The sequence below is a fragment of the Gopherus flavomarginatus genome, chromosome 19 (genome assembly GCF_025201925.1).
Source record: "Gopherus flavomarginatus isolate rGopFla2 chromosome 19, rGopFla2.mat.asm, whole genome shotgun sequence".
NCBI lineage: Eukaryota > Metazoa > Chordata > Testudines > Testudinidae > Gopherus > Gopherus flavomarginatus.
In genome coordinates, this window is record NC_066635.1 from 5,806,871 (window position 1) to 5,834,782 (window position 27,912).

Genomic DNA, 27,912 nt, shown 5'->3' on the forward strand with positions numbered 1-27,912 from the left:
CCAAATTTTTGTAAATCAGCATTCTAAAAATGGGAAAAATTCCCACCTGCTCTAATTAACAGAGCCCATGCAAACGCTTGTCTTTATGAACTCATGTTTCTTATTTAATCCTCTCATGGAAGACCTTTAGCCATAAGTCCAAAGTTAGGGATTTCTAATGACCCAAAGGAAAAATAGATTGTTTGGAAAAAATTTATCCCATGTAAAGCGCAACAAAGGGTTCACCTAGTAAGCTATATGATACCTGGGTTATAGGCATCATTGCTATCAATGGGTCAATCTTTGCATATCCCCATTGAAACAGAAGATAGTGAACCAGAAGAAGAGTTTTAGGAATGTCTCTATCGCACAAACACTGAGAGTTATACAGTGATCAAAGGTTTAGGAATACAATGGCTAACTGGAACAAGCAGCATTACTAATAATCACCTCAAATACTATTTCCAAGAGTTATAACAATAAAAGACAATTCACACATAAATTACACAGAACATTCATGGGTATCAAGACACTATGAGTGGTCTCTATAGGTCTCTGTCCTGATATCACAGGGCATCTCTAGCGCCGGCATGTTGGTTAAAAACAAGCCCACCATCTGAATCTATTATTATATTTCTTTCAATTCTTGTCATTTCAAGTAATTTCCTATTTCAAATGCATTGATGGCTATTGGTTTAACAATAATAATGACAAGCTTAAAATACGTGCAGGCAACTATGGCCCAGATCCTGAGCTGAAATCAATCAAATTTACATCAGCTGAGTGTTTGGCCTCGGTAACTTCATGAAAAAAGGGGGAAATGGTCTGATTAGGGACTTTGACACAATTCATGATCTATGCCACTTCCAGCGTTTTAGCAAACTCCCTTTGAATTCAACAAGAATTTTGTGAACAGAATGAGGGTGGCATGTTGCCCATTGCATATAAAAGGTAGCGCAATCTTGGGGGAACAGTTCCAAAAGCAGTGCTCTATACTTCCTTACAAGTGCACTTGGGATTTCCACTGGGATCAATACAAGATTCACCCACGGATCTAGGACAATAATAATAATATTTTGCCTTCCTCTTGTGCCTTTCACCTGAGGATCTCAAAGTGCTTTACAAATATTCACTAAAATTCTTGGCACCTTAAGAGGTAAGCATTATTGGCCCCATTTTACAGATGGGGAAACTGAGGCACGGACAGGTTTTTTGTTTGTTTGTTTGTTTGTTTTAATTATTTGAACCCAATAGTCCTGCTCTAACAATGAGACCATGCTCTTTCTCCTCTTTGCATGCCTAAATTGGCCTCTGTATTTGCAATTTATGGGCCAAATTCTCCTCTCAATTGCACAAATACACCATCCCTGGAATTCCACCAGATTAACTGAGATGGGAATTTGGAAGTACATCTGTCAAAGAAAAATATTACAATGGATTTGGGGTGGGTCTCAGGGGCAAGGAGAAAATGATCGCACATATCACTGGCATCTCCCCCTGCTGATAGTACTTTCACAATAAAAGTATTTACATTTCCATCTGCTGGTAAAATAACAAAATTAGCTTTCGTTGTACCACACTAATAGAGCTTTTCTTTGGTTAGCAGTTTCTGCCCTTTGTTCTAAGTTCTGTTCTTAGTTCCAGACTTGGGACCAAGTTTTCAAAAGATGCCTCATGCCAAATTGCAGGCTCAATTTTCCACTTTGAAGTGTTAGTGCATGTTCAAACCCAGGAGAGAGCACAAAATTGTACCTGCAGTTTTTGAGGGTCATGTCAAGGCCTTTCTGAAAATCTGCCTTCTCATCCTTCAAAATAAATGTCAAATTTCTTTGGCCCAAATGATCAGGTCACTTTTTTGAGCCACTCAGCTGAGAACTTGGGAGAACTTCAACTTCATCAGTTCACTGGCTTCGCATCTGTTGGGCCAGAGTCTCCTCTCTAACCCTGTTTCTCCAATGGTGTTGGAGGAGAATGTGACTCCCTGTATAGCTACAAACCCTGACAACTGGGAGGCAAAATTGACGCCAGCAGGCAAGACATCAGACCCAGGATTCCTCATCTTCTTCTGTGAGCCACACTTTGGTATCTGCTAGGACTGTCTTCTTCCCAGCTTGTGGGGAGTCACTGTGTTCCGAAAGCCAAGCCTCTTCCTCGGACCCAGCATTTCCTGTGCTGTTCTGCCTTGTGCTATCCAGGCTGTCCTGAGTTGGCTGGGTCTGATGCTTTGAGCTGTGGGCCTTCTCCTGGGCTTTGATGCTGGCCGCTTTCTGTGCCTGTCGATACGTCACTGGAGTGGGGATTTTGGATGGTCGTTTCTCAGGTCTGTTGTCCCTGCGTGGACGGATTTTGGGGCGTAGCTTTAACTTGTAGATGGATGGCACCCGTTCGGGCTTCTTCAGGGACCTTTTGGGCTTACCTTGAGGCAGTTTGGACTTTTCAAGGTGATCTGCAGAGGTTGGAGAATTGATAGATGCCTTGGGGGCATCAGAGGCTGCCTGAGGAGCTTTCCTATTTCTACTGACTGCAGCAGACCCTGCATGGCTTGTGTGAGATGGCTGCCTCCTTGACCAGTTGCCTTTGGTTTCATTGGACACGTTCTCCTGGAGCAAAGCCCCTTCTGGCTCCAGAAGCTTCTTTTTCACCTGGTTTCCATTCACCAGAGGCGAACTTGGCTGAGAGGAAACCCTCACAGCCCCCTTGGGTGGGATCTTGGTGATCCAGTTCTCCATGTCCACTGGGAGGAGCGTCTTGTGCCCCTGGGAGAGTTCGTCGATCACATCACCATAGCGGAATCCAGCCGGATGCCATTTTGCCTTTCCACTGGGCACATAGACACCACTCCGAGGCACACCCTCACCACATGGCAAGGTCTGCCTGGCACTTGTAAAGGAAGACAGGGAGGGAGTGGAGGACCTGAGCCCACTTATGTCACTGGCAGCGGTGACGCTCGCTGTGCTGCAGTCCAGAGTGAAGTCGTTCAGCTGGTTCCCCTCAAGGCAGTGGTTTTCATCAGAATCAGCCTCTAGAACTTTTATGTTGGATAAGATCTCATCTTCTAGGCTCCTGTACAGCGCCTGCTCCTGGGCTGGGTTGATGGGCAAAGGTGTATACACCCGTTCCCTCTCCTCTGTGCAGCCTATTGGATCTCCACCACTCTTGCTGATGTCTTTGGTGTTTTCTGGCTCTACCTCCTGCACCAGTCTGGTGTTTGGACCCTTGTCCTTCCCTGCTGGAGCTGACTGGCCAAGTCTGTCTTTTGGGCTAGTAGGAAGGTTGGTCATCAATGTCTCTTGCTTGACTGCCCCATCGCACTGTCTGTGCCCCTGAGAGTCAGCCTCGGCCCTGGACACGACTTTGCTCTTTGAGAGAGCTGGGGCTTTTGCCATTTCACCAGCAGGGACTTTCCACCCATTTCGGAGGCGGGGCTCCCCCTGGTAGCTGTGAACAGGGGTTGGGGGCCTGCTGAATGCGGGGCCGGTTTTGACTGGGATCTTAGTGCTACTTTCCTGTTTTGGAGTCTGGCCTATGTGTTTGACTGGGGAGGATGGCCACCCAACCCCAGCATCCCCCCAGCCATGAGCAGCGTTCTGGCTCTGTGCAGCTCCCTTGGAATCCCGTTGTGGGGAGAGGTGAAGGGGTTTCATGGGGCTGGAGGAACGGACCATCCCAGGAAAGGTCTTGACCCCTGATTCCTGAGGCTTGTGAGCCTGTGGAAAGGGTTTTACTCCATATTGGGCGCTCCTTGGTGGCTGAGCTGTCCTGTCCTTTGGCACTGTCATCTGTGGCCTGGACTCTGTACACCTGGCTTGCACAAACCTAGCTGGGTCCTTCTGATTCATCCCAAGGATTCTACTAGTCTGTCGCCCTCTCTGGGGCTCTGGGAGAGCTTCCGAGGCGACAGAACCATCCTCCTCGCTTCCAGTCAGCTGCGATGTCAGGGAGGACATAGAAACGCACAGCTTATCCCTCCCTCTCTCGGTGGAGGAGTTCTGGTGGGTAGCAGATCTTTCTTCAGCAAACAGCTGCCTCCGTGAAGGAGTAGCAGACCGCTCTGTTGCCCTATAACAGAGACAAAGCATCAGATCGGCGTGTCAGTCGCCTCTAGCCCGAGGGAGGCGGGTACCTGCGTTGCTTTGGGCGTGAAACTGGTTCTGTGCTGACAAGCAGTGGGAGGGCGTATACATCCCACATTAGCAGCTGTAACCATTTGCCTTGTGAGGCACTCACAAGCTGGCACAAAGGCCAGTGCAAGCCACCACCCCTGGGAGGTGCTGACAAGCTCAAAGTCAGCAAAACAGGGCCCTGTAATGTCATCAACTCCACTAAAAAACACAGGCATGGGGGTTTAGCTAGTTACATTTTGGTGCTGCTGAGAGCAAGAGGTTGAGTGTGCTGCCTGAAGTCAGAGTTAGCACAGGCAGCTCTGCCAGCACATCCTTAGCCTGACCTACCACCCACCCTATCAACACGGAGACATCACCCAGACAGCCAATAAACCACCCGCATCTGGAAACAGCCTTCCCTCTACCTCTTCCAGTTCCGGGCCCTGTCCTCCAGCTCTGCCAGTGCCTCTCAATCCTGACCTACAGTACCCTTTGCTGTTCCTAGCACGCACAAGCACTGCCAATGACCCTCAAGCCAGTCCTGGGGCCTCACTTGAGCAGAAACCCTATAGCAGTTAAGTGACTCCCTCCAGCTGATCCTGAGATGACCCTGATGAGCACTGAAGGCAGCCATGGCCAACTATGCTCAAGCTTGAAACAGCTCCTTTGAGGTGGGAACCAAACAGGAACAACGGGGGGACTGGGAATCCTGGAAGGCACCACAAAAGAGGCCTGGCTAGCACTAAAATGCACCATTCACTGTGTAATTCTCCAGCTTTGTCCAATGCCAGCCCCTCTTCAGTGACTGTGTCAGTGACTATACCGACTGCTCAGCACAGCATCCGTGGGAGTCATCCGGGAAACCAAGCCCAAGGCCTTTCACAAACTTCTTTTCATTACCTGGCCGAAGGGACCCTCCTGGGTTCTGACTGCTCCCGCGGGGGCCTGAGCCGGGAATCCTTTTTGGTGGTGCTCTCTGGCGATGCAGATGAACGAAGCTTCCGGCTGGCGCTGAAGCTCTGTGGGGTGTAGGTCCTCCACTCCACTGGGGGCAGTGGGCTTTGGGACCTGCTCACGATCAGGGTGGGCTGAGGCTTCTTTGGGTTGTCCGTCCTGGGTGTCGGGCAGACCTTGATCTCATGCTGCACCTGTACTGCCTGCAGCCTTTGAGGGCTTGTCAGCTTGACAGCCTGTTTGTGAGCTGTGAAGAGATTCAGGGATCTCTGGTCACCGCACGCCGGTGGATTAACCTTTCGGGGTAGCTGTACCGGTGTGCCAGACCTAAGCAGTGCCAGATATTACCAACCACTTCTGCTTCAACTGTGCATGTTCTAACTCACCATGGAGACTGGGGTAGACCAGAATTGATGCCAGTCCTCTCCAAGCCACATGGTGATAATCCCTTGTGAATACTCACAATGGATGGAAAGTTGGCACTGTGGCACACCTAGGAATTTCACATGGGTCTTTAACCTCCAGAAATAATTTATTCAGCTGGAATAGAGCAAGATCTCATTGTCTTATGACATTTCTACCATCCAGGTGCTGAAATGCAGTGAGATCCGATCTCACATTATTCTGCCGCCATAATTGGTTTCCTGAGGCATTTAAAACCTTGTGAAATATACAAAAAAACACCCCCCTAAATACAATAGTCCCAAAGGGCAATTCCTACACACACCCCTAGGCAGGACTGAGGTGTTGTAGGTCCCTCTCCCGTCTGAAGTGCTAGCCTGACCTCTAGTGGTGCTATGTGAGACAAATGGCTTCCCAGGAGCCTTCTCCATGCTGTAAGGAGTCATCTGCCTCCTGCTACAAGAACCTAGAAAGAAATGACTCCTACCAAAAAGTTCATGTGACCCTGTCAGAATAGATAAAGGCTGAACTGCTTTCCACCCAGCACAGCAACCATGGGAGAGCCTAGGGAATTGTTCAGATTGGATGTACTTCTTCTGTCTGTCTATGCTTCTTTGCTGTTCTTCGCTGTGACCCACAGAGTCTTCTACTACTGAGGACCTGTAGCCTGATGACGGCATGGAACACCCACCCACCAGATTTGAACCTCATCCAAGGCAAAGGGTCACCTCCCATAGGGCCCTCTCCAAGGCTGCACACATGGAACCTGCTGACTGAAGCAGAACAAGGAGACTTACACAGCGAGGTGCACCGGCAGGGATCATGCTTATCCAGATAATGTTCCAGCGTGTCCCAGCCACCTCCAACCCGCACCATCACATGATTCCGGAGGATCTGGAACAAACAGAGCACCCATGAACGAAGGGCTCACCTGGGTCTGCAGCGTCCTGGGCTACAAATGAGTGAAAGCTCAACAGATGGATGTCACCATCCTGTTGGTTTTATTCCAGTGAGGTATATACAGTATTTCACATGCACATGACTGTGGGTGCACACAGGGTTACATGCACACATACATGTGATGCATATAATAATACTTCCAGATGCCACAGAATACAGTGGTTTTCATGGTCATAGGTGGGGAGAGAACCCAGGACCTTCGTCTTCCAAAACAGCCTCTACCCCTTGAATGAATGGAGAACCTCATATTCTCTGTGAGCCAGCTAAGAGATAACATCCTCAAACAGATGTGTGGCCAGGTTTTCCAAAGAGATCAGGGCCAGATTTTGCAGTGCTTGGTGCCCCAGATTTTCCAAAGAGCTCAGCACCTGTTGTGTTAATACAGCACAGCCAGTGCACACTCTTCTGGAAATCCCAACGCTATGGAGTGACCCTGATTGGTGCAGAATATCCTAGTCTTCCACTGACTTCATTGCTCAGCCCATCTCAGGAGCAGCGTTTACCTCGTACACTACAATATATGCATGCAAACACATGCACACATTTGGTTTACATGCCTGCCTATGCATGCATACTTAGCCACACATATGGTTGCATACATGTGCATGCACACACCTGCATGTCCGCTCTTACCCGGCTACATGTGACCAATGTGTAAAAAAATCATGTAGTCCAAAGGGGATTTGAATACACTCAGATGAACCGGAAGGGGTGGAGGACCTGCAGCCTGGAGTACAGTAGCATATGCCTCCTGCCATGGAAAAGATGCAGGTTCTCACACACAACACAATACAGAGCTTGCTACTACCATGTCTTACTACAGCAGGATGCCTCAGGGACCCACTGATTATTCAGGTAATTGAGAGATGTACATGCAGGTCACACCATGATGGCATCTCTGACGGCAGGAGAGGGGTTTCAGGGTTAATATGGGTGGCCACCCCAACAAAGAGAAGAAAAATCAAGGGTCCTCTCCAGTCAATCATAACCTACAGGGCACTTGACTTTCACTGAAATCACTGATTTGTAGATTCTAGGACTGGAAGGGTCCTCAAGAGGTCATGGAATTCAGTCCCCTGCTGTCATGGCAGGACCAAATACTGTCTAGACCATTTCTGATAGACATCTATCTAATCTACTCTTAAATATCTCCAGAGATGGAGATTCCACAACCTCCCTAGGCAGTTTATTCCAGTGTTTAACTACCCTGACAGTTAGGAACTTTTTCCTAATGTCCAACCTAAACCTCCCTTGCTGCAGTTTAAGCCCATTGCTTCTTGTTCTATCCTTAGAGGCTAAGGTGAACAAGTTTTCTCCCTCCTCCTTATGACACCCTTTTATATACCTGAAAACTGCTATCATGTCCCCTCTCAGTCTTCTCTTTTCCAAACCAAGGCTATCAGCCAGGGAAGTTAATGAAGGGGCTTAGAGACCTGAAAGATACCCACTGAACAGAATACAGAGGGGGATGGAGATGGGAGGGACAACCCTACGTGCAGCCCATGTTTCCCCCTACAGTGAATGCAGTGCTGGTGAAAGGCACCAGACTGACAGCTCTGGAGATTGGAGCCCTGTACTCATCCACTGGACAGCTGGTATGGCACTGACAGCATCAAGGGGAGCTTCCCTCACGCAGCCCCATTCAGCTCAGACCCAGAAAGAGCACTTCTAGGGAGAAAGGGGAACTCACTTTCCATGGCCCAGCCAGTCCAACCAACAGGCTGGCTGGAGCAGTGGAGTTTTGAGACGTCGTCCCCTGTCCCACTAGGGAACGGAGTGACATCAGAGGGCTTCAGTGTTAGGTCCCCACTGAGCTGTCCCATCCTTCTTAAGGTGAAGACATGCAGATCCCGTTACTAATCCTCACTGCCATTCAGCCACTTTCCCTGAATACGTTTTGCGGTGTGCTAACGCACCATGTTATGAAATCTCTGCCTTGCTAACGGTCACGATGCTGCTACTCTGACTCTGACAGCCTCGCTCGCCATACTGACACATGTCATCTTTTGGGATGGGACCAGGCAGAACCAGAGGTGAAGAGCTTGTGTTTGGTGAGTCCCACCCCAAAGATCCACCATCCCAGCCCCAGGTGGTAGCAGCAGTGCAGGTGCCCCTCCTACCCCCAGAGTAGATTAGAAGTTCCTGGTATTATTATATAGACTAACATAACAGCGCCTGGAAAGCACACCCTCCTGGACTTACCCTGACAAAAATAAGTGTGTTGGAATCGCCTACACGGTATTTTCCTTCAGACACCTTGATCATGGAGAACTGGACTGGGCACGTGCACCGGCTCACCAGGTGCTGGACCTGCAGAGTCCAAGGCAAACCATTCATGGTCAACATGAGGAAAGTGCTACTCCCTGTGCATCCTGGATACCATTGTAGCCTTGGGGAGGGGCGTGCTAGGCTCCTTGGGCCTATTCTCCGTCAGAGAGACTGGGTGCCAGGGCTTATCCAAATCTCATCAATGCCACTCGATCCTGTAAAAACAGCCTGGAAATCCCACATGAAAAGATTTCTGCTGCTGTCTTCTTGTGATTGGGCCCTGAAAAACAGGCTTCTGGCCCTGGCTGTATTTGGAAACTGGAAGCACAGAAGCCACCACAAAATAAAAAAAAAAATCAACAGAGGTCAGGGAGGAAATTAACTGAACATTCTTGAACCTCTAACAAGGTCAGGATCACCTAGCACTCGATGTCGAGATCCAGGAAGTTGAAGCCATGCTAATCTGGGCCTTTGGAGTTCTAACTGGGGCCAGCTGATGACTGAAGAAACCGGTGCCCTTTGCCCTATTCCATTCAGTAATTTCACCCTTATTATCTTCTAACCCCAGTTAGTGCCACTAACCACCAGGGAGTCTGACCGGCTGGAAACAGAGGCGCAGAACTCCTGCTAACTCTGTCAGATTTTAAATACCCAGGTGCACTGAGCAGAGAAGAAGAATCTCTCACATTCAGGTAGCATCTTCCTCCCTGAAAGGTCCCAAAGTAGACTGCATATACAGAGGACCTCCCACAACATTGAGATAGGCCCCCAGTCATGTCTTCCTGAAGTTCATATCTGGACAGAACAATGAGTATCAGAGAACTCAGACCTCCAGTGCCTGCTTGTGCCTTACAGTGTCCCCTCTCCCTTACCATCTGGTCCAGATTCTTGAAGTCACAAGGCTTCCTCTGGGGCTTGGGAAGTGGGGTATCCTCAGGGGGGAGGTCCATCTCCTCTCGGATCTCCTCCTCAATCTCCTCCTCCATTTGGATCAGGGTGGGAGCACTCATCCCAAAGCGAGAGGCCCGGCGGGCCACCTCCAGCAGGCACAGCACAAAGTTCTTTTCGTTCTTCCTCAGTACCAGGTCCTCTGTCTCAAACATCAGCACCTCTGGGGCACAGCGAACGAGCAAAACGTGGGAAGAAGGAATGGAAGGATGGAGAGAAGGAATGAGAGACAAGGGCAGAGCTAGTGAGAGCAGCAGCGCTGCTCTGGCAGGGGTAGTGAATTGTCCCACCGATGCAGCATGTATGCAATGATGTGTGTTCAATCACATGGCCACAGATCTCTGCAACAGGGACTGTCTGACGCAGGAAGAGCTAAGCAAGGCCTGGTGTGGTGAGACAGTATGAGTGAGAGCCAGGGAGCTGACTGTGCAGACATGGGTGCAGATTTACCCTCAGTGTTTAACCTCTTCAGGCCTAAGGGGGTACAGTAAGTGGTGGGACACATATTGGATGTGCCCTGCCCTGAAAGGCCAAGTGAAGGGATGCTTGCATGGAACATTCTTGATATGCCAAGCAAATGTGTAGGTACATATGAGGTGTTAGTATCCTTGCATGAACATACACCAGGAGTTCTTTAGGTATAAATATCCTGCTCATGAGATGCCAGGCAAGTGTGCATTCAGCCCCACCTTACAGTGGGAGAGTGAAGGACCTCACTCTGCTTAGTGTAGCAAAAGGAAGACCCAGAGGTGACTCAAGCATGGTTATAAGTATCTCTGTGGGGAGAGAATGCTGAGTCTTTAATTTCACCTAAGGGAGAAAAGTAGAATAAAAGCCAATGGCTGGTAAAAACAACAAGGAGTCTGGTGGCACCTTAAAGACCAACGGATTTATTTGGGCATAACCTTTGTGGGTAAAAAACCCACTTCTTCAGATACAATTGGCTGTAGTCAGACAAATTCAAGCTAGAAATAAAGCACAATTTTGAATAGGGAGGGTGATTAACCATAGGCGCTAACTCCCAAGAGAAGGGGTGGATTCTCAATCTCTTGACATCTCCAAATAGGCCTTTCTGGAAGAGGTGCTTGGACCAAACACCAACCACTGGGCTCAACTCAGGAGTAACTGGGAGAAGGTCTCTGGCCTGGGTTATACAGGAGGTCAGACTAGAATGATCTAATGGTCCCTTCTGGCCTCCTGATCTATGAATCACTAGCATGCTCAGCTCCTTTCTGGAAGTGGACACTAATGTGATAAATTGAGGTCTTGAGCACAGACACTGCTTTGGCTGGGGAAAGGTTAAACAGAATCTGAGCTCCCCCTGACTTCAGCTGTTCAAGGACCTGAGGACCAGAGGCCGGGTTCTGTGTAAGAGAACCAAGGCCTGGATTACCCCAGCCGTAGCCAGCAGAAATGCTGCCAGTTTGACCAAGAAACTAAAACCACCACGTGGGCACAACCTCAGCCAGTCAATGAGGCAGAGATTCACACGCTGCTAGAGCACCCTCCCTCCCTGACCCTAGCTGCCAGTGCGATCAGAGGGGAAATAAGGAACTACAGAAAGGCAGTGCTGTGTTAAAGACATTCACGGCCACTGCTGCACTGGGCTCTAGCGCAGGCTGCCAAAGATGATGTTCAAGGAGCAATGCAAATAAATCCAACCTACTGGTCGCCTCTGACACACAGCGCTCTTACGTCCCTTTGCCAGCTCCCATCCCTACTGCAGTTTGTTGTTATTGTAGGGTTGCCAGTGCTAACTTTAAATCAGATTTGCAATTCTCTTTTTAGGGGGTGGGGAAAGTGTCCCGACTCCCAATGCGTTGTTATTGTTATTCATTATTTGTAGTGTGGTAGCACCTGGAGGTCCCAGTTGAGAGTGGGGCCCCTTTGCACTGGGTGCTGCACGTACACACAGCGAGAGACCAGCCCTGCTCCAAGGCACTGACAAGCGAAATAGACAAGACACAGAAGAAGGTGGGCAAAACAAAGGATATCAGCCCCCTTTGCAGATGGGGAAGTGAAACCCAAAGAGATTAACTGAATTGCTCGAGCTCATGTGGCTGCTCAGTGGCAGAGTCAGGAACAGAATCCAGGCCAGTGCCTTAGGACAATACTAGACAACATGCCCTCCCTTAAGATGCTTTCACTAGGAGGGTGGTGAAGCACTGGAATGGGTTCCCTAGGGAGGTGGTGGAATCTCCTTCCTTAGAGGTTTTTTAAGGCCTAGCTTGACAAAGCCCTGGCTGGGATGATTTAGTTGGGGTTGGTCCTGCTTTGAGCAGGGGGTTGGCCTAGATGCCCTCCTGAGCTCCCTTCCAACCCTGAGATTCTGTGATTCTGTGATTCATCTCAGAGTTGAAGTCTCAGACAGCTACTCAGTTTGGGCGAAGTTTAATGAGAAGGGAGGAAGAAAGCTCTTGTGATCGAGGCTCAGGATGGGTCAGGACACCTGGGGCCTCCCTAACTGGACCACTTTGTGACCTTGAGCAAGCGGCTTCCCTCCAGTTTTTCCTGTCTATAAATCGAGGATAAAGATGGGGGTGGCAGGGCTAAGTGAATGTTTGCCCAGTGCTTTGAGATCCTCAGTGAGAAGGTGTTAGGAAAGTGCAAAGTATATTAGACTGTCACCTTTTGGGGGGGCAAGAGCCATCTTTTTGTTCTGTGTTTGTACATATCAGGCACAGCAGGGTCTGGTCTATGGCTGGGGCTCCTGCAGGCTACCTTAATACACCTAATAAATAACGCACAACGCCCAGCACAAGGGGGTCCTGGTGCCTGGTCCTAGGCACCAAAGCAAGACAAATAAATAATGAGAAGAAAAAGCATTGCAATGGGGTGAGGGAGCAGGAAATAAAGAGAAATGAAAGAAACTGGAGGGAAAGATCAGAATCCTGTTTACCTTTAATATCCATCTCCTTCCTGCACCACTGGATGAAGTTAGACACGTTATCCCTGGCCTGGAAGGTCCCTGGCTGGGCAGAGTCATTACAAGTCACCCCATATCTGGGCAGCTGGAGCTTGTGGGCCAGGCCCGGATAGTCCCGGGAGAACTCTCTGGCCACGTGGGTGATGTTGTTGGCATGGTAGCACAGCAAGGAGCCCGTCTCCAGCACCTCCAGGAGGGACCCAACGTTGATGTCCAAGTCATAGAGCTCCTTGAGCCACTCGGCCAGGTCCTCCTTCATGGCGTAGAGATACTGCTCGCTGGACTTGTAGGGCCGGATGCTCTGCACCGTGGCCCCCTGAATCCCAGCCATCTTGCCATGAGACGCGGGGCTAAAGGGGGACAGAAAAGGGGCATTGAAGACTTCCATGCAGGACACTGAACCATCAAACCCTTGGTTTGGTTCCAGACTTACCCAGATATGGTGAGTTTCCACGTCTCCGTCACCAAAGAGGGTTCTCACGGGCCTGTCCCTGGGCCCCCCATCACCACGACTCTTGCCAAACTGCAGTGTGCAAAGGACACTCCTGATCTAGACGGAAAAAGTCACAATATTTCTCCCCTCCTGAGCAGCGGCAAGTTCACCGGTGGCAAAGCTCCATTGGTCCCCTAGTCGTGGGTAAGATCTCCCAGCCATTGCAATTGCATTCCTTCAGGGAGAGCAAGTTCCTCCATCCATCCCACATGCAGACGCTCTGCTCCTCCGAGCCCTCCACCGGAAGGTGCTGTCCTCACACCTCATTCCTGCACCCACGGAGCCCTTGCTGTCCCAGCCCCCTGGGGGAACCTGCCTGCAGTCTCGCCCCATTGCAAGGGGACACACATTCCTATGCTGTGAACTGACCTTTCCCACTGAACGCTCTCCCTCTTTCTTCAACAAGGAGCTGGGGTGTTTTGCCTTCACCCAGAGCTCCTGCTGCATGCCCCTTACCCCCCCTGGGAATGTCAGAAGCCTCTCTCCTTCCCCCGAGGGGTTCCTTGGAGCGGGAGTCGATTTAAATGAGAAATCACCCCTCCTGGACAGCCCAGTGTTTTGTTTCCTTTCCCCAAGTGCTGTTCTCTTCTCCTTGGTGACAGAGACTTGCTACAAACACTCCCTGTTAACCCTGTAGGCTCCTGCTTTCCCAACCAATGTGCCTAGTTCCTCTTTTTTTTTTTTTTAAGCAACAATCATCCCAAGCCAGATTTTAATACAAATCTGAACTCCCCCAAACTTTGGGAGCATTTGGGTCTGGAGCATTGGTTTGGGCCAGCTATTCAGCAATAGCATAGGACACTGGGCCATGTTTCCTCCAAGGATCTTAAAGCACTTTACAACCATTAATGAACCGATCCTCAGTTCCTCCTCCCCCCTGCCCAACACCCTTTATGCAGTACTGTAGGTCAGTCCCATCTTCCCCATTTTACAGATTGGCAAACTGAGGCACTGTGAGAGGGAAATGGTTTGGTCAGGGTCATATAGCGAGTCAGTGGGAGAGCCCCAGGAGTCCCAGTCTCCTGCTCGAAATGCTAAACACACCAGGACAAATCCCATTCCACCCATGCAGCCCTGCTGAAGTTAGTCCAAGTGGATAGCCATAACTGAGGTTAAAATGAAAACCAGAGTGCCAGAGCATCAGCTGGGGTGTAAATCAAAACATGTCCACTAGAGCCATGGTTCATTCACACCAGCTGAGGATATGTGCCCAGAGTGAGGCTGCGCTGGCAGAGTAGCCATGTCACCATCAGACCCCAAGTGCAGCCACTTCTTGCCACACCTTATGCCTCTCTGAACAGAAATGCTGCAAATGTGGCAGCCCACGTCATTCCCTGCACCAGTCTGGGCCCTGTACCAATGAGCTCCTAAGTGCCCGGATGAAACTGGGCACCTCTCTAGAGGTTTACATGAATGATTCCTGGGCAGCAGCAAAACACATGGGGACAGCGCTACCCCACCCTCCTGTGGAGTGCGTGTGTCAGTGGACATTCAAAGAGAAGAGCTGAGGAGAGGATGCAGATATATTGATGAGGCCCGTCCAAGTAAATGAACTACATTTCCCTGACTGAGGCCTGAAGAAATATGTGGTCACACCACAGGGGGGGAGGGAGGGGGAGAGGGGTCACAGAACCAGAGAAGAGGAGGGAACGCTGCTGTAGGGTGTGGTTAGAGATTATATCAACGAGAGGTTCTTCAGCGGGAGCTATGGGAGGTAGAACGGATCCCAGCAGGGACAAAGAGAGCTGGGAGTATGCACAGGTGGGTGGACAGATATTCTTGGCCTGCTGCTCCCACTGAAATCCACTCTCGCTGGTTTCAAAAGAAGCAAGGCCAGGCCCTTAGGGTTAGACCTGCTGCAAAGCTGGGCCCTCATGCCCAATGACACAGCATGGGATGACCCACCAAGGCACTCCTTTCCACTGGCCCGTGTGTAGAACCTGCCTGGAGAACCCCCAGGTGTCACAATGAGCCACGGCCCAGCGGCTGGCAGCTAGGGAGCTGACAGTGGCTTCGCAGCGAGTGGCAGGGAGGCCTTGGCAGGTGAGACTCGGCTAAGAGGCTTTCTCCTGAAATCCCTTGAAAGTTAATCTACAGGAGGAATTAAAAATGTTAAAGCTGAGTGAGCAGGAGGACAGCTGGGGGCTTGTGATACTTAATCCTGCCTCAGCATAGGGGGCTAGATTAGGTGACCTCTCGAGGTCCCTTCCACCCCTCCATCACCCTGGTGTAATATGACAAGGGCCCAGACAAGGAGGGCAGGTCTTTTGTGATCTTATTTAAAACCCAGCAATAGATTCCGTCTAATTCCCTAACCCTGCCCAATATTGGGAAAAACTATTTTATATTCCCCTGGGAGTGTATTACCTTAACGAGGACTCCCTGGGCTGCTTGATGCCAGGGAGATCAGATGGACAGACCCAGCAGACGCATGGGCTGCCTTGGCTCCAGCCATCATGGATTTCATAGGAGCACAGGGCTAAAAGGCACTTCTTGGATCACTGTGGCTGGTCCCCTTAATGCCTCATACAATCCCATGCTCCATTCCTCTTGGACCTGTGCACTGGCAGTGATGTCAGTATGCAGGACGCTGTCACACTGCCCCCGGGCTCAGCGATGGTTCCCGCATGAGTTTGGTTTCAAAGACTGAACTGTATCAGGCTTTATCTGGGGTGTCTCATAGTTACCGGCACTCTAGCTGCATTCACACAAGGCAAATGCTGCAAGACATGATTTTGCACCATTCCGAAGTTCAGTGCTCCCTCTGGGAGTGTGGCATTGCCACGTGCATGGAGAGAAGGGCCAGTTCCTGTGGTCCTCTTTCCCATACCCTGCTGGAAGGAAGGGGGCGGCTCCAGGCAATGGTTTGATCACTCATTGCTCCCTGCATTGATTGGCCATCTCCAGGCAGTATTCTGAGATTGGCATGCCACTCACTCAGACTAGAGCAAGGTGGGCGGAGCCCTGATAAGACCCACCAAGTCCAGACCCACACGGCTTGAGCGGCAGAGGTGGAGCGTGGCTGGATTTTGGTGGCACACACATATGTGTTAATGTGATTTGTTGCATTGTCCCTGGTGCTGGGCAATACCACATAACATTATGCAAAGACCAATCAGCTAATGACAAACTCCCCCACAGTGGTTTGTTTGATGGCTTAGAGAGCACTGCAAGGATTTTACTTCAAAGCTTATAGACACAACAGGTCCCTCCCCAAACCACACCCACCATTAACTATGGCCTAGCACAGCTGGTTACAGCTTGAGAGATGAGATGAGCCCCACATCATGCTTTGGAAGGCAACAGGCTGTGGGACCAGATAACTGAGTCCAGAGCTGGGGGCTTCTCACTGGTAATGCCCAGTCCCAAGGCATCTGGATCCAGCAACCACCAGCCAAAGCACCCCTCGTGCTATGGAGGCAAAAGGCAATTTTGTTCTGTGGTTTCACATAAGTGCCCAGAGACCTTTGGCCACATGGTCAACCCAGAGAATGACCATCACATGAGTCAGGCAAGAGAGGGCCTTGGCTGGTCAGCAGGGTCCCTGGTCATAGCAGCAGGTAAAGGATATAAACATACCAGGAGCCTTGGCCCGAACTTCATTTTATGCTGCTGTTTTCCCCTCCCCCAACATTTTGATAGCTTACCATGTCTTAGTGGAGAAAAGAAGAGGAGGAGGAGAAGGAGATGGCAGAGGAGGAGGCTGAAGAGCTGAAAGTGGTAGAAGAGGACACAGAGAAAGAGAGCATAGTCTCCTACTCCCCCCTTTCTCCTCAGACATCAAGCACAGAGCAGGTCCAAGAGCTGAACAATGCAGAGCAGAACTGGTTCTGGGGCTGGTTCTCGCCTTTCTCCCTCTTCTCTGGGTTGACCACGCTGGCAGACAGGTACGGCACTGGGAACCTGGGAGCAGGCCATGCTCTGCAGAGGGCGACTATCTGGCGGTAACATCCCCCATACCATAGGTGTGAGGGCCTCACACCTATGGTATGGGGGATGTTACTACAATGGCATGACAGCATGGGAGGTGTCCCTCCAAGTCCTCTAGTGAACCCGGAAGGTCACTCCAATCTGCCACCATTTTCTTCCTAATTTCTAAATTCCTTGGAGGCTGAAGCCCTCTTGTCTCCAGCTCATGTGCAGTTAACCAGTGGAAGCATCCCACACACTGGGCCATCAGTTGTGGCCAGGTTGGTCTAGAGGAACTGTTTGCGTGACCTACTCCATCCTTGGCCTCTCCACTGGGACAGAGCATTATCAATGCCTGTTCTCTGAAACGACAGGGAGCTCTATGTGGATGAACTAGAGCTCTGCAAAGAACTGATTTTTCAGTTCAGTGGCTGAACCAAAACACTGGAAACCAGTTTGTTTTAGGGCAACCCAAAAAAGTAGTTTCATTTCATTTTGGGGCTTTTTAAAAAGAACTTGTTAAAAATAAAATTGCAGTAAAATGTTTTTAAAAAGGCATTTTGCATTAAAAAAATCTAACTGTTCTAGCTCAAAAATGTCAAAATAAAATGTTTTGATTTGGGGGGAATTTTTCTCCCTTTTTTTCTTTTCTTTTTTTAATTGAAACAATTTGACAAATGTAACCCAAATTCATAGAATGTTTTGACTGTCCCAAATCTGCATTTTTTGACAAAGAAATTTTGGGCAGAAAAATGGTGTCGAACTGTTGTTACTTTGGAATACCGGGGTGATAGTTTTCATGTTATGGACAATTATCCACTACAAGTGGGCCTGAGACTGGCAATAACTCATTTCATTTAGACCATATCACGACCATCACATGGGTAATGACTTTCAATCACTGCTAGCATGGACTGGATTGAAAATGGTGACCTAGAGATGAAACAGGCAACCTCCAGTTACCTCAATACTGATCCCTAAAGCCTTCCAGTGTTATGTGTGCACTAATGTATATAAAGAGCAACACTATACTTTCAGCCTGAATTAGTTATCTTAAAGGAAACAACAAATCAAGAAAGAATAAAAGAAAAGTCTCCATATGAGAGCACCATCTGTGCATCTCCTCTGGAATCTGCTGCTTCATTTCTGGCTCCCAAAATGTCAGCAGAAAGAATCAGTGCACAGAAAACCAAGTCCGAGCTGGATTCCAAACTGGCACTGGTGCGACTGCTGCTGGAATACCGTGTCCAGTTCTGGTGGCCACAATTCAGAAAGGATGTTGATAAATTGGAGATGGTTCAGAGAAGAGCTATGAGAATGATTAAAGGATGAGCAAACATGCCCTACAGTGATAGACTCAAAGAGCTCAATCTATTTAGCATAGCAAAGAGAAAGTTAAGGAGAGACTTGATTCCGGTCTATTAGTAGCTACGTGGGGAGCTGATATTTAATAGTGGGCTCTTCAGTGTAGCAGAGAAAGGTCTGACATGACTGGAAGTTGAAGCTAGATAGTGAGGGTAATTTATGACTGGAACAATTTAACAAGGATCCTCCTGGTGGATTCTCCATCACTGACAATTTTTAAATCGAGAGGGGATGGTTTTCTGAAAGCTCTGCTCTAGGAATTATTTCGGGCAGCTCTCTCGCTTGTGTCATACAGGAGGTCAGACTAGGTGATCACAATGGCCCCTTTTGGCCTTTGAATCTATGTACCAAAGCCAGTCCCCTAGTTTGTCCCCCAGTTACTCCTATGCCCCTCCAGACACAATTCTTCCTGAGGAGAAAGGATGGGTAGGACCTCCTTCCCAGCTTATCAATGGCATTCCTTCATCAGCAGACAGGGTTAGCTGTTGGGCTGGCGAGGCTTGTTATGAAGGCATCTGTTTCTTAACATCAGAGCAGGAGCTTGGTTCAGAGGGTAAGAATTTAGCAAGCAGGTCAAAATGTGGGTTCAGAAACCTAACCTAGGAACATGAGAATTGCCAGATCCCTGTCCCAGATAGCTCTGCTTTTCTGCTGGATTGATTAGACACTTGATCTATCTCCACCTAATCTAGTACCCTGTCCCCAAGTGTCCACTACCGGCTGCTTCAAAGGAAGGTGATCATCTGTACCATGCTGTCCAAAGGAGACATTTCTTCCTTAGTCTTGTAGGTCAGCAGCTGTCACCCCTGAAGTAGGAGATTTGATGTTTTATTTTCTTAGCTTGCATAATGAATGTGATTAGTCATCTGAAAACTAGCCAGCCATTTAAACACCTGTCATTTCATCACCTTGAAATTGACGTCTCCTAAACTTGCCACACAAGAAACACATGGTCTGCTGCTATAATCAGTGTCATCCCACAGGGCTGGGGAAAGAGACTTGTCACAGAGCAGAAGCCATGATGACTTCCTCTCATCTCCCTTTTCCTTCCTAGGAAGAGCTCTCTGCAGGAGCCCATCTGTTGCCTGCTGGACAAGAAGAGGCCCCCAGGCAACACATGCTCCGAGTGCGAGATCCTGTTCTGCAGGAAGTGTGAGGGGCTGCACTACAACCCGGGTTTCATAGAGCACTGCATCCTGGGCCATGGCAAGGAGGAGCCAGTGGGCAGGGGCTCGGGCCTTATCAGCCCCATTCTGAGCGCAGGTGGGTTCAACAAACAGCCGATAGGCTGGGATTTGACAGTTGTGAACCACCAGGTGCATGGGCTCCAACCTGCCTCTTGTGCCACAGGCATGGCACCGGGCGGGGCCAGCCTTAGGTATGTCAGGGCCTTGTGCAGAGGATCCTTGTGCTTCCCCTTCACCCCCATCTCAAAGCAGATCCCCCTCTCCTGCACTCCCCACTTCCCGTCCCTTTGCCCCCATTCTCCCCTTCCTCTTGCTAAGGAGTGGAACCCATGCCAGCCTCCATGTGCAGAATCCGAGAAACTCAGTATGAATTGCATACCCTTCTCTGGGGCTGCCTCCGAACCAGCCTGTCTCTTCCTGCTCCCAGAGCCCTGCACTCTTCCAGCCGGCTGGCTTCCTCCTGCAGTAGAGCTCTTCCCAGAATCATGGCATCCCTCAAACGGTAAAGCCCTCGCTAGCCACCTCTCCAGCGCCAGTGCTGGTTGGAAGCTCAGCCTGCATGGGGCGTAACATCAGCACCGAGGACACACAGCTGATGCCAGCATTGCACAGGGTTAGGGCCACAGTAGATTCCCAAGCTGGTGCAGCTGGCTGGGGGTTGGCACCTGCCCTGTGGCAGGGAGCAGCGTCTAGAGAAGAGGCAAAAGGAGATGGGATATTATGAGAAAGCGAGAGGCCACTAGACCACTGACAATTAAACACCGAGAGGTGATTGAAAGTCAGAGCATTCATCATTCAGGCTGTCAAACCCTTCCAACCCCACCCCTCTGCAATCATAACGTGTGATCGTCCCTTATTCCAGATTCCATCAACCTGGCTGTCGCTCCAGGGGGAACAGAAGATGAAGAAATAAAGAGAAAATGAAGTGGCGACTGTAATCGTTCTCCTTTATTCCCCCATAAATCGCCTGACACCACAGACAGGCAGAGGCTGCATTGGCATCAGTATACTTGCTCCTAAAAGAAGGTGAGGGGCTGCCTGCATGACGACTTCTCTACCTGGCCCGTGTGCTCATGGTTCTTCTCTGAACCATCTCCCTGATTTCCACAGCACACAAGAGACTTTCCAATAGGACTGGTTGAAAATTAGCCATTGGGACTTTTTCCTTCATGGAAAATGGCGGGTTTTCAATTAAACAAAAATTTCTGAAGAAAGCGTCTGTTTTTACTCAAAACAATTTGGTGTGTCACTGCAAACATGAAAATCTGAACACTTGGGGCCAACCAACAATTTATTTATTTTTAATTTCTACAGGCTATGGTAAAAAAAAAAAAAAAAGTTTGGTTTGCAGCATTTTCAGCCAAAAGTTTATGGGGTTTGGTTGCCAAAAATTGAGAATTTTTTCAGTGTGGGGCTTTTTGTCAAAAATTAAATAAAATAAAATAAAGGGCAAAAATTTCCACCCAAAAACTCTCCCAACAAACCCAAACATTTCCCAACCAGCTCTCCCCTTGCCCGCCCCCGCCCCCCACCAATGGAAGAGAAAAACAATACAGAAGGTTTCTTACACACCTCAGACCAATATCTCCACCGTCTCCTCTTCCATGCTGGCATCTGAGTGCTACACATAAAAATAAGGGTGTTATACAGATTGCATTAGCAACCCAAAAAAGTGACTGGCACTTTCCAACCAGAGACAGAGACAGTCCCTGGACGGGAAGCATGTTAAAAAAATCCCAAGGATGCAGAAGGATTAGTTAGGGTGATAAAAAGGGCTACACCTAAGAGTAATGGGTTGCAAGAGGCTATGGTAGAGTCTGTTGGCGGAGGAAGGCATTTGACAGTGGCCGGAGATATAGACATCCTGCACAGTCAGCGCTGGGAATGGAAAAGAGCTTTGGAGCCGAACAAGCGTCTTTCCATTGGCTGCAGTGGACTTTGGATCTCGCTCCAGGGCTTGATCATGCCTGTCTTCTGTGATTGTCACCTCTTCAACTGCCACTCGCTGATAATTCCCCCTCATCAGTCCCGTTTCCACTGACCGGCCACCAGCATGGGTCATGTCTATACGGGGAAGCTGCTGAAATTCTCCCACCATGAGTCTAGTGCTGATGCAAGCTCTCCCAGGGCTAGCAGGGAGGGGAGCATAGCCTTTGTTGCCTGTTGGTGTTCCAGACAGTGCTGACACCAGTGCTGGCAGGCAATAGCTCGGCCACCGTTGCTAACACAGGTAGCACTGCACTGCTGACAGATCATTGGCGGAAGATTTCAGAACATTCTTTGCATAGAAGCACCCTGACTTGGAGAGGGGAGCTTCATTAGAGCCACTCATCAGCAGGTCAGGGAGGCTGAAATTCGCCCGTGGAGAAGGCCTACACACCCCTTAAATCACAGCTAAGCCCTCAAAACAGGGTAGTGCATAGGCCTTGTGCTTGTTGTGACAGATGCTATTTTGTCAGTGTTCAGGGATTGAAACAATTGTCACGCAGTCCCCAGGCGATGCCCTGGAACTGCTCCCCACAAAGCCAGTCAGGACTTTGGGGAGCCTCCTCTCCCTCGGAGTAGACTGTCTTCAGGGCAAGATGCTCACACAGCTTCACCTCCTGGGTCTCTCCTTGGAGCATTAAGCATGTGCCCCTCCATGCGTTTCCCACAGCGAGTCTGCCCAGGCGGGGTCCTGGTGAAGCCACAGGGTCCTGCACCCCCATTTCACAGCCAGTGGTGACTCTGAGCCAGCCAGTAAAACAGAGGCTTATTAGATGACAAACAACACAAACAACACAGGAATGCAGGGGCAAGATTAGAAAGGCAAAGGCACAAAATGAGCTCAAACTAGCTATGGGAATAAAGGGAAACAAGAAGACTTTTTATCAATACATTAGAAGCAAGACAAAGACCAAGGACAGGTTAGGCCCACTGCTCAGTGAGGAGGGAGAAACAGTAACAGGAAACTTGGAAATGGCAGAGATGCTTAATGACTTCTTTGTTTCAGTCTTCACTGAGAAGTCTGAAGGAATGTCTAACAAAGTGAATGCTTATGGGAAGGGGGTAGGTTTAGAAGATAAAATAAAAAAAGAGCAAGTTAAAAATCACTTAGAAAAGTTAGATGCCTGCAAGTCACCAGGGCCTGATGAAATGCATCCTAGAATACTCAAGGAGTTAATAGAGGAGGTATCTGAGCCTCTAGCTATTATCTTTGTAAAGTCATGGGAGACGGGAGAGATTCCAGAAGACTGGAAAAGGGCAAATATAATGCCCATATATAAAAAGGGAAATAAAAACAACCCAGGAAACTACAGACCAGTTAGTTTAACTTCTGTGCCAGGGAAGATAATGGAGCAAGTAATTAAAGAAATCATCTGCAAACACTCGGAAGGTGGTAAGGTGATAGGGAATAGCCAGCATGGATTTGTAAAGAACAAATCGTGTCAAACCAATCTGATAGCTTTCTTTGATAGGATAACGAGTCTTGTGGATAAGGGAGAAGCGGTGGATGTGGTATACCTAGACTTTAGTAAGGCACTTGGTATGGTCTCGCATGATATCCTTATCAATAAACTAGGCAAATACAATTTAGATGGGGCTACTATAAGGTGGGTGCATAACTGGCTGGATAACCGTACTCAGAGAGTAGTTATTAATGGTTCCCAATCCTGCTGGAAAGGTATAACAAGTGGGGTTGCGCAGGGGTCTGTTTTGGGACCGGCTCTGTTCAATATCTTCATCAACAACTTAGATGTTGGCATAGAAAGGACGCTTATTAAGTTTGCAGACGATACCAAACTGGGAGGGATTGCAACTGCTTTGGAGGACAGGGTCAAAATTCAAAATGATCTGGACAAATTGGAGAAATGGTCTGAGGTAAACTGGATGAAGTTCAATAAAGACAAATGCAAAGTGCTCCACTTAGGAAGGAACAATCAGTTTCACACATACAGAATGGGAAGAGACTGTCTAGGAAGGAGTATGGCAGAAAGAGATATAGGGGTCATAGTGGGCCACAAGCTAAATATGAGTCAACAGTGTGATACTGTTGCAAAAAAAGCAAACGTGATTCTGGGATGCATTAACAGGTATGTTGTAAAAAGACACAAGAAGTCATTCTTCCGCTCTACTCTGCACTGGTTAGGCCTCAGCTGGAGTATTGTGTCCAGTTCTGGGCACCGCATTTCAAGAAAGATGTGGAGAAATTGGAGAGGGTCCAGAGAAGAGCAACAAGAATGATTAAAGGTCTTGAGAACATGACCTATGAAGGAAGGCTGAAAGAATTGGGTTTATTTAGTTTGGAAAAGAGAAGACTGAGAGGGGACATGATAGCAGTTTTCAGGTATCTAAAAGGGTGTCATCAGGAGGAGGGAGAAAACTTGTTCACCTTAGCCTCTAAGGATAGAACAAGAAGCAATGGGCTTAAACTGCAGCAAGGGAGATTTAGGTTGGACATTAGGAAAAAGTTCCTAACTGTCAGGGTAGTTAAACACTGGAATAGATTGCCTAGGGAGATTGTGGAATCTCCATCTCTGGAGATATTTAAGAGTAGGTTAGAGAAATGTCTATTAGGGATGGTCTAGACAGTATTTGGTCCTGCCATGAGGGCAGGGGACTGGACTTGATGACCTCTCGAGGTCCCTTCCAGTCCTAGAGTCCTAGAGTCTATGACAGGAACACGGAGCTTGTAGGTACAGAGAACTGGACCCCTCAGCCGGGTCCATTCTGGGGCCCAGCGAGCCAGACAACCCCATCTGCACTCACCCCTCGTCCCCAGCCAGCTCCAAACTGAAACCCCCTCCAGCCCCTCCTTTCTGGCCTTTGTCTCTTTGTTTGCCTTCTGGTGTTTGAGCCTCTAGGATGCACTTGCTTCATCTCTTTAAGCTTTTCTCTGCCATCACAAGGACTAGACACTTAATTTCTTTTAATTTCTTCTGACCTTTTTCTATAAAAGACATGGCTCCAGGAGAACACCATTAATTGTGAAAGTTGGCAACACCAGAACATGAATAGTTCCCCAGACACTTGCTTTCCTTCCCTGTAACAAAGGCTTGCAGGATTACAGCGTCTAGTTTGGATCATTTGTTCAAAACCTCCAGAGAGAGAGAGAGAGAGAGAGAGAGAATGGACATTTTATGGGCCAGAGATTTAGCCTCGCATATTTTGGCTGCATCAGTGTAACCCCGCCCCCAAGAGCAAGCGCGCAAGGAGTTTGTGACTTGACACAGAATTGAACTCTGCCGGCCAACACCACATTGCGGAAGGAGGTCCAAGTGGCCCAAGAATCTCAAATATTCCCGCAGGCTTAGGAATGCTGCATGCCTGGCATACTCTGAGAAGCAAGGTCGCAGAGGAGAAAAGACCCATTGTAAAACGGGATCTGAGACAGGGCTGCCTCGTGGCTTGGACCTTGCCGTATTACATGAAGTAGGAACTCCATCACACCCAGCCCAAGAAGCTAAGATGGGAGGATCTCAGCATAGACAGCTGGGGCAGTGCTAATTAGCCCGTGCCCTGGGTCTATTTGTTCTGGCCTGTCCCAGAAGGGAGGTCAGGAGAAGCAGCTCCTTCTATTTTCCCTACTACTTCTTGGACTTCGTTGGAGAATCCTCCTCGTTCCATTTCTGCTTCCCCAGCTCACGTGATCCACTTACTGCTCAGGATCAACCCTACAATAACAAACCAGCCTGCTGCTTTTGCGTAGCCCTACAATAACAAATCAACGTGTGCTGCCCTGCACTCCAGCAATAACAAACCAGTCAGCATGCAGCCCAGCGCTTCTGAGCAACCCTACGATAACAAAGCAGGGTGTGTAACCCAGCACTCTTGCATAACCATACAACAACAAATCATTACATGCAATGGAGAAAAAATATTTCAGCTCGGGAAGAGATTTCCATTTTAAGCTCCAGGAAGTTATTGTGACACTGAGTAGAAAAATGGGATTTAACATATTCTGACCAAACAGCTCAGCTGTGTCTTTTGTGGCTCATCCTGCACTGCCAGAAACCCTGCTTTCATCAGAGTCACATACTCTGAATTAGAGCCCCCCCCCCCCACATCCCCCAGCAATCTCTTAATTCCTCAGCAACTGTTCGGGGCATTTCACAATGCTTGTTCTTGAGATGATTTTACAAATAAGGATGTGTATAGCTGCAAACAACGTGCTGCCATGAGAACAATCCCAGAATGCACTAAGCCTGATGACTGACCATTGCACCATGGGATGCCTTCCCAGAAAGCGGTCTGGTCTGTAACCGGGCCCAGTCCTATTCAACATATTCATAAATAATCTGGAAAAAGGGTAAACAGTGAGGTGGCAAAATTTGCAGATGATACAAAACTACTCAAGATAGTTAAGTCCCAAGCAGACTGCGAAGAGCTACAAAAGGATCTCACAAAACTGGGTGACTGGGCAACAAAATGGTAGATGAAATTCAATGTTGATAAGTGCAAAGTAATGCACATTGGAAAACATAATCCCAACTATACATATAAAATGATGGGGTCTAAATTAGCTGTTACCACGCAAGAAAGAGGTCTGGGAGTCATTGTGGATAGTTCTCTGAAAACATCCACTCAATGTGCAGCGGCTGTCAAAAAAGTTAACAATGTTGGGAATCATTAAGAAAGGGATAGATAATAAAACAGAAAATATCATGTTGCCTCTGTATAAATCCATGATACACCCACATCTTGAATATTGCGTGCAGATGTGGTTGCCCCAGCTCAAAAAAATTATATTGGAATTGGAAAAGGTTCAGAAAAGGGCAACAAAAATGATTAGGGGTATGGAACAGCTTCTGTATGAGGAGAGATTAATAAGACCGAGACTTTTCAGCTTGGAAAAGAGACGACTACAGGGGGGATATGACAGAGGTCTAGAAAATCATGACTGGTGTGGAGAAAGTAAATAAGGAAGTGTTATTTACTCCGTCTCATAACACAAGAACTAGGGGTCACCAAATGAAATTAATAGGCAGCAGGTTTAAAACCAACGAGAGGAAGTATTTTTCCACACAACACCCAGTCAGCCTGTGGAACTCCTTGCCACAGGATGTTGTGAAGGCCAAGACTATAACAGGGTTCAAAAAAGAACTAGATAAATTCATGGAGAATAGGTCCATCAATAGCTATTAGCCAGGATGGGCAGGGATGGTGTCCCTAGCCTCTGTTTGCCAGAAGCTGGGAAAGGGCAATGGAATAGATCACTTGATGATTCCCTGCTCTGTTTATTCCCTCTGGGGCACCTGGCATTGGCCACTGTCGGAAGACAGGACACTGGGCTAGATGGACCTTTGTTCTGACCCAGTGTGGCCACTCTTATGGTTATCTGGAAAAGCACAGTGCTTTGTGGATGCCTGATTCACAGGGAAGTGCCTTAAACCAGCATCACCAAAGCATGTGGCAGAACCCTTTGGCTGTGGTTATTCTGCTTTAGTTATAGTGGAAGAACATGCTCTGAAACATTTTCCCCATGTAGAGAAGATCTTATATAGCTCAGCAGCTAGTGAGATCCGATTCAGCCTTGACCCTGGATGTTTATCTAGCACCATCTTGCTCGAATTCCAACACCCTGAAGCGCGCCCTGGCAAAGGAATTGGTCCAGGCTGTAAAAGCAAGTGACAGGTGAGAAACAGCGAGTTCTACTCATTGGACCTCCTGCATTAACGCAATTGGAGCCCATCTATGGAAAAGGATAAGCACGTTTCTCACTAGACAGCGGGACCTGCATGGAGGTGAATGGCAGAGCCTGAGCACAGGGTCATAGATACAGTCACAGATCTAGTTCTAGGAAAAACCCCTTCACAAACGACCCCCCCCTCCTCCAAGTGTCAGCCCTTATAGAAGCGGTTAAGAGCCTGGCAGTGCCTTGCATTTGTACAGCGCCTTGCACAAAGGGGTTGTGGTCCATGATGGAGGCTCCCAGGTGCTAAGATAATACAAATAAATCATCAGAACTCCTGAAACATACAGCAAGGGGCAGGCTCACCTCTGACTGGGGCTGCAGTCAGCACCCTTTACCATCAACATCTTGTCTCCGGCCACGCGAAGCACCTCCCACGACCGGAGAAGAGGCCACATTGTTCAGTCGTTAGCGCAGGGCTTGGGTTTTGGTTCTACTCCCGGTTCTGCCACGGACTTGCTGCGTGGCCTTGGTCAGGCCCCATTACCTTTGGGTGCTCTTGTTTCCCCGTTTGTAGAATGCGCCAAGTGATACCCACCAACCTCATGGGATTGGGGTGCGTTGGTGAGTTCAGTCACTTAGATAAGGAGGGTGCTCTGCGACGGGGAATGTAACTATTAGCAAACTATAGTTCAAGCTTTGGCCTAATTCCAACACTGCGTGAGATCCTCTTTGTCCTTCATCAAATGAGGCGCTTCTGTGCCGCCTCCAGGAACATGCCCGTTCATTAGCAATTCCACGTCCGA

At 48.7% G+C, this 27,912-nt stretch overlaps 2 protein-coding genes across 5 annotated transcripts; one reads left to right on the forward strand and one right to left on the reverse strand.

Moving 5' to 3' along the window:
• Nucleotides 1-1,216: 1,216 nt before the first annotated feature.
• GAS2L2 (growth arrest specific 2 like 2) lies at nt 1,217-27,746 on the reverse strand. Of its 4 annotated transcripts, XM_050929637.1 has the most exons (10): nt 27,705-27,746; nt 21,067-21,115; nt 19,874-20,183; nt 12,974-13,090; nt 12,514-12,890; nt 9,539-9,777; nt 8,601-8,708; nt 6,236-6,332; nt 4,983-5,283; nt 1,217-4,038 (listed from the first exon to the last, which is right to left on the reverse strand). In XM_050929637.1, the coding sequence occupies exons 5-10, from the start codon at nt 12,869-12,871 to the stop codon at nt 2,019-2,021; spliced, it is 3,123 nt and encodes a 1,040-aa protein (XP_050785594.1). In that variant the 5' UTR covers nt 12,872-12,890; nt 12,974-13,090; nt 19,874-20,183; nt 21,067-21,115; nt 27,705-27,746; the 3' UTR covers nt 1,217-2,018. The 4 variants fall into 4 exon arrangements, with proteins under 4 accessions (XP_050785594.1, XP_050785595.1, XP_050785593.1 ...); XM_050929638.1 differs by lacking the exons at nt 19,874-20,183; nt 21,067-21,115 and having other exon boundaries at nt 27,709-27,742; XM_050929636.1 differs by lacking the exons at nt 19,874-20,183; nt 21,067-21,115; nt 27,705-27,746 and adding an exon at nt 13,403-13,587.
• Nucleotides 16,682-20,424, forward strand: C19H17orf50 (chromosome 19 C17orf50 homolog). Its single transcript, XM_050929646.1, is given in 3 exon segments — nt 16,682-16,920; nt 19,362-19,570; nt 20,357-20,424. Coding segments are annotated over 3 exon segments (510 nt in total). The 3' UTR covers nt 20,419-20,424.
• Nucleotides 27,747-27,912: the final 166 nt, after the last annotated feature.

Coding starts and splice junctions, on each gene's coding strand:
- GAS2L2 (XM_050929635.1), bottom strand. CDS start 12,928: ATGGAAGTCTTCAATGCCCCTTTTCTGTCCCCCTTTAGCCCCGCGTCT. Junction 5,284..6,235: donor CTGCCGGTGCACCTCGCTGT/GTAAGTCTCCTT, acceptor ATCTCTTCACAG/CTCACAAACAGGCTGTCAAG. Junction 4,039..4,982: donor AGGAGGGTCCCTTCGGCCAG/GTAATGAAAAGA, acceptor TCTCTGTTATAG/GGCAACAGAGCGGTCTGCTA.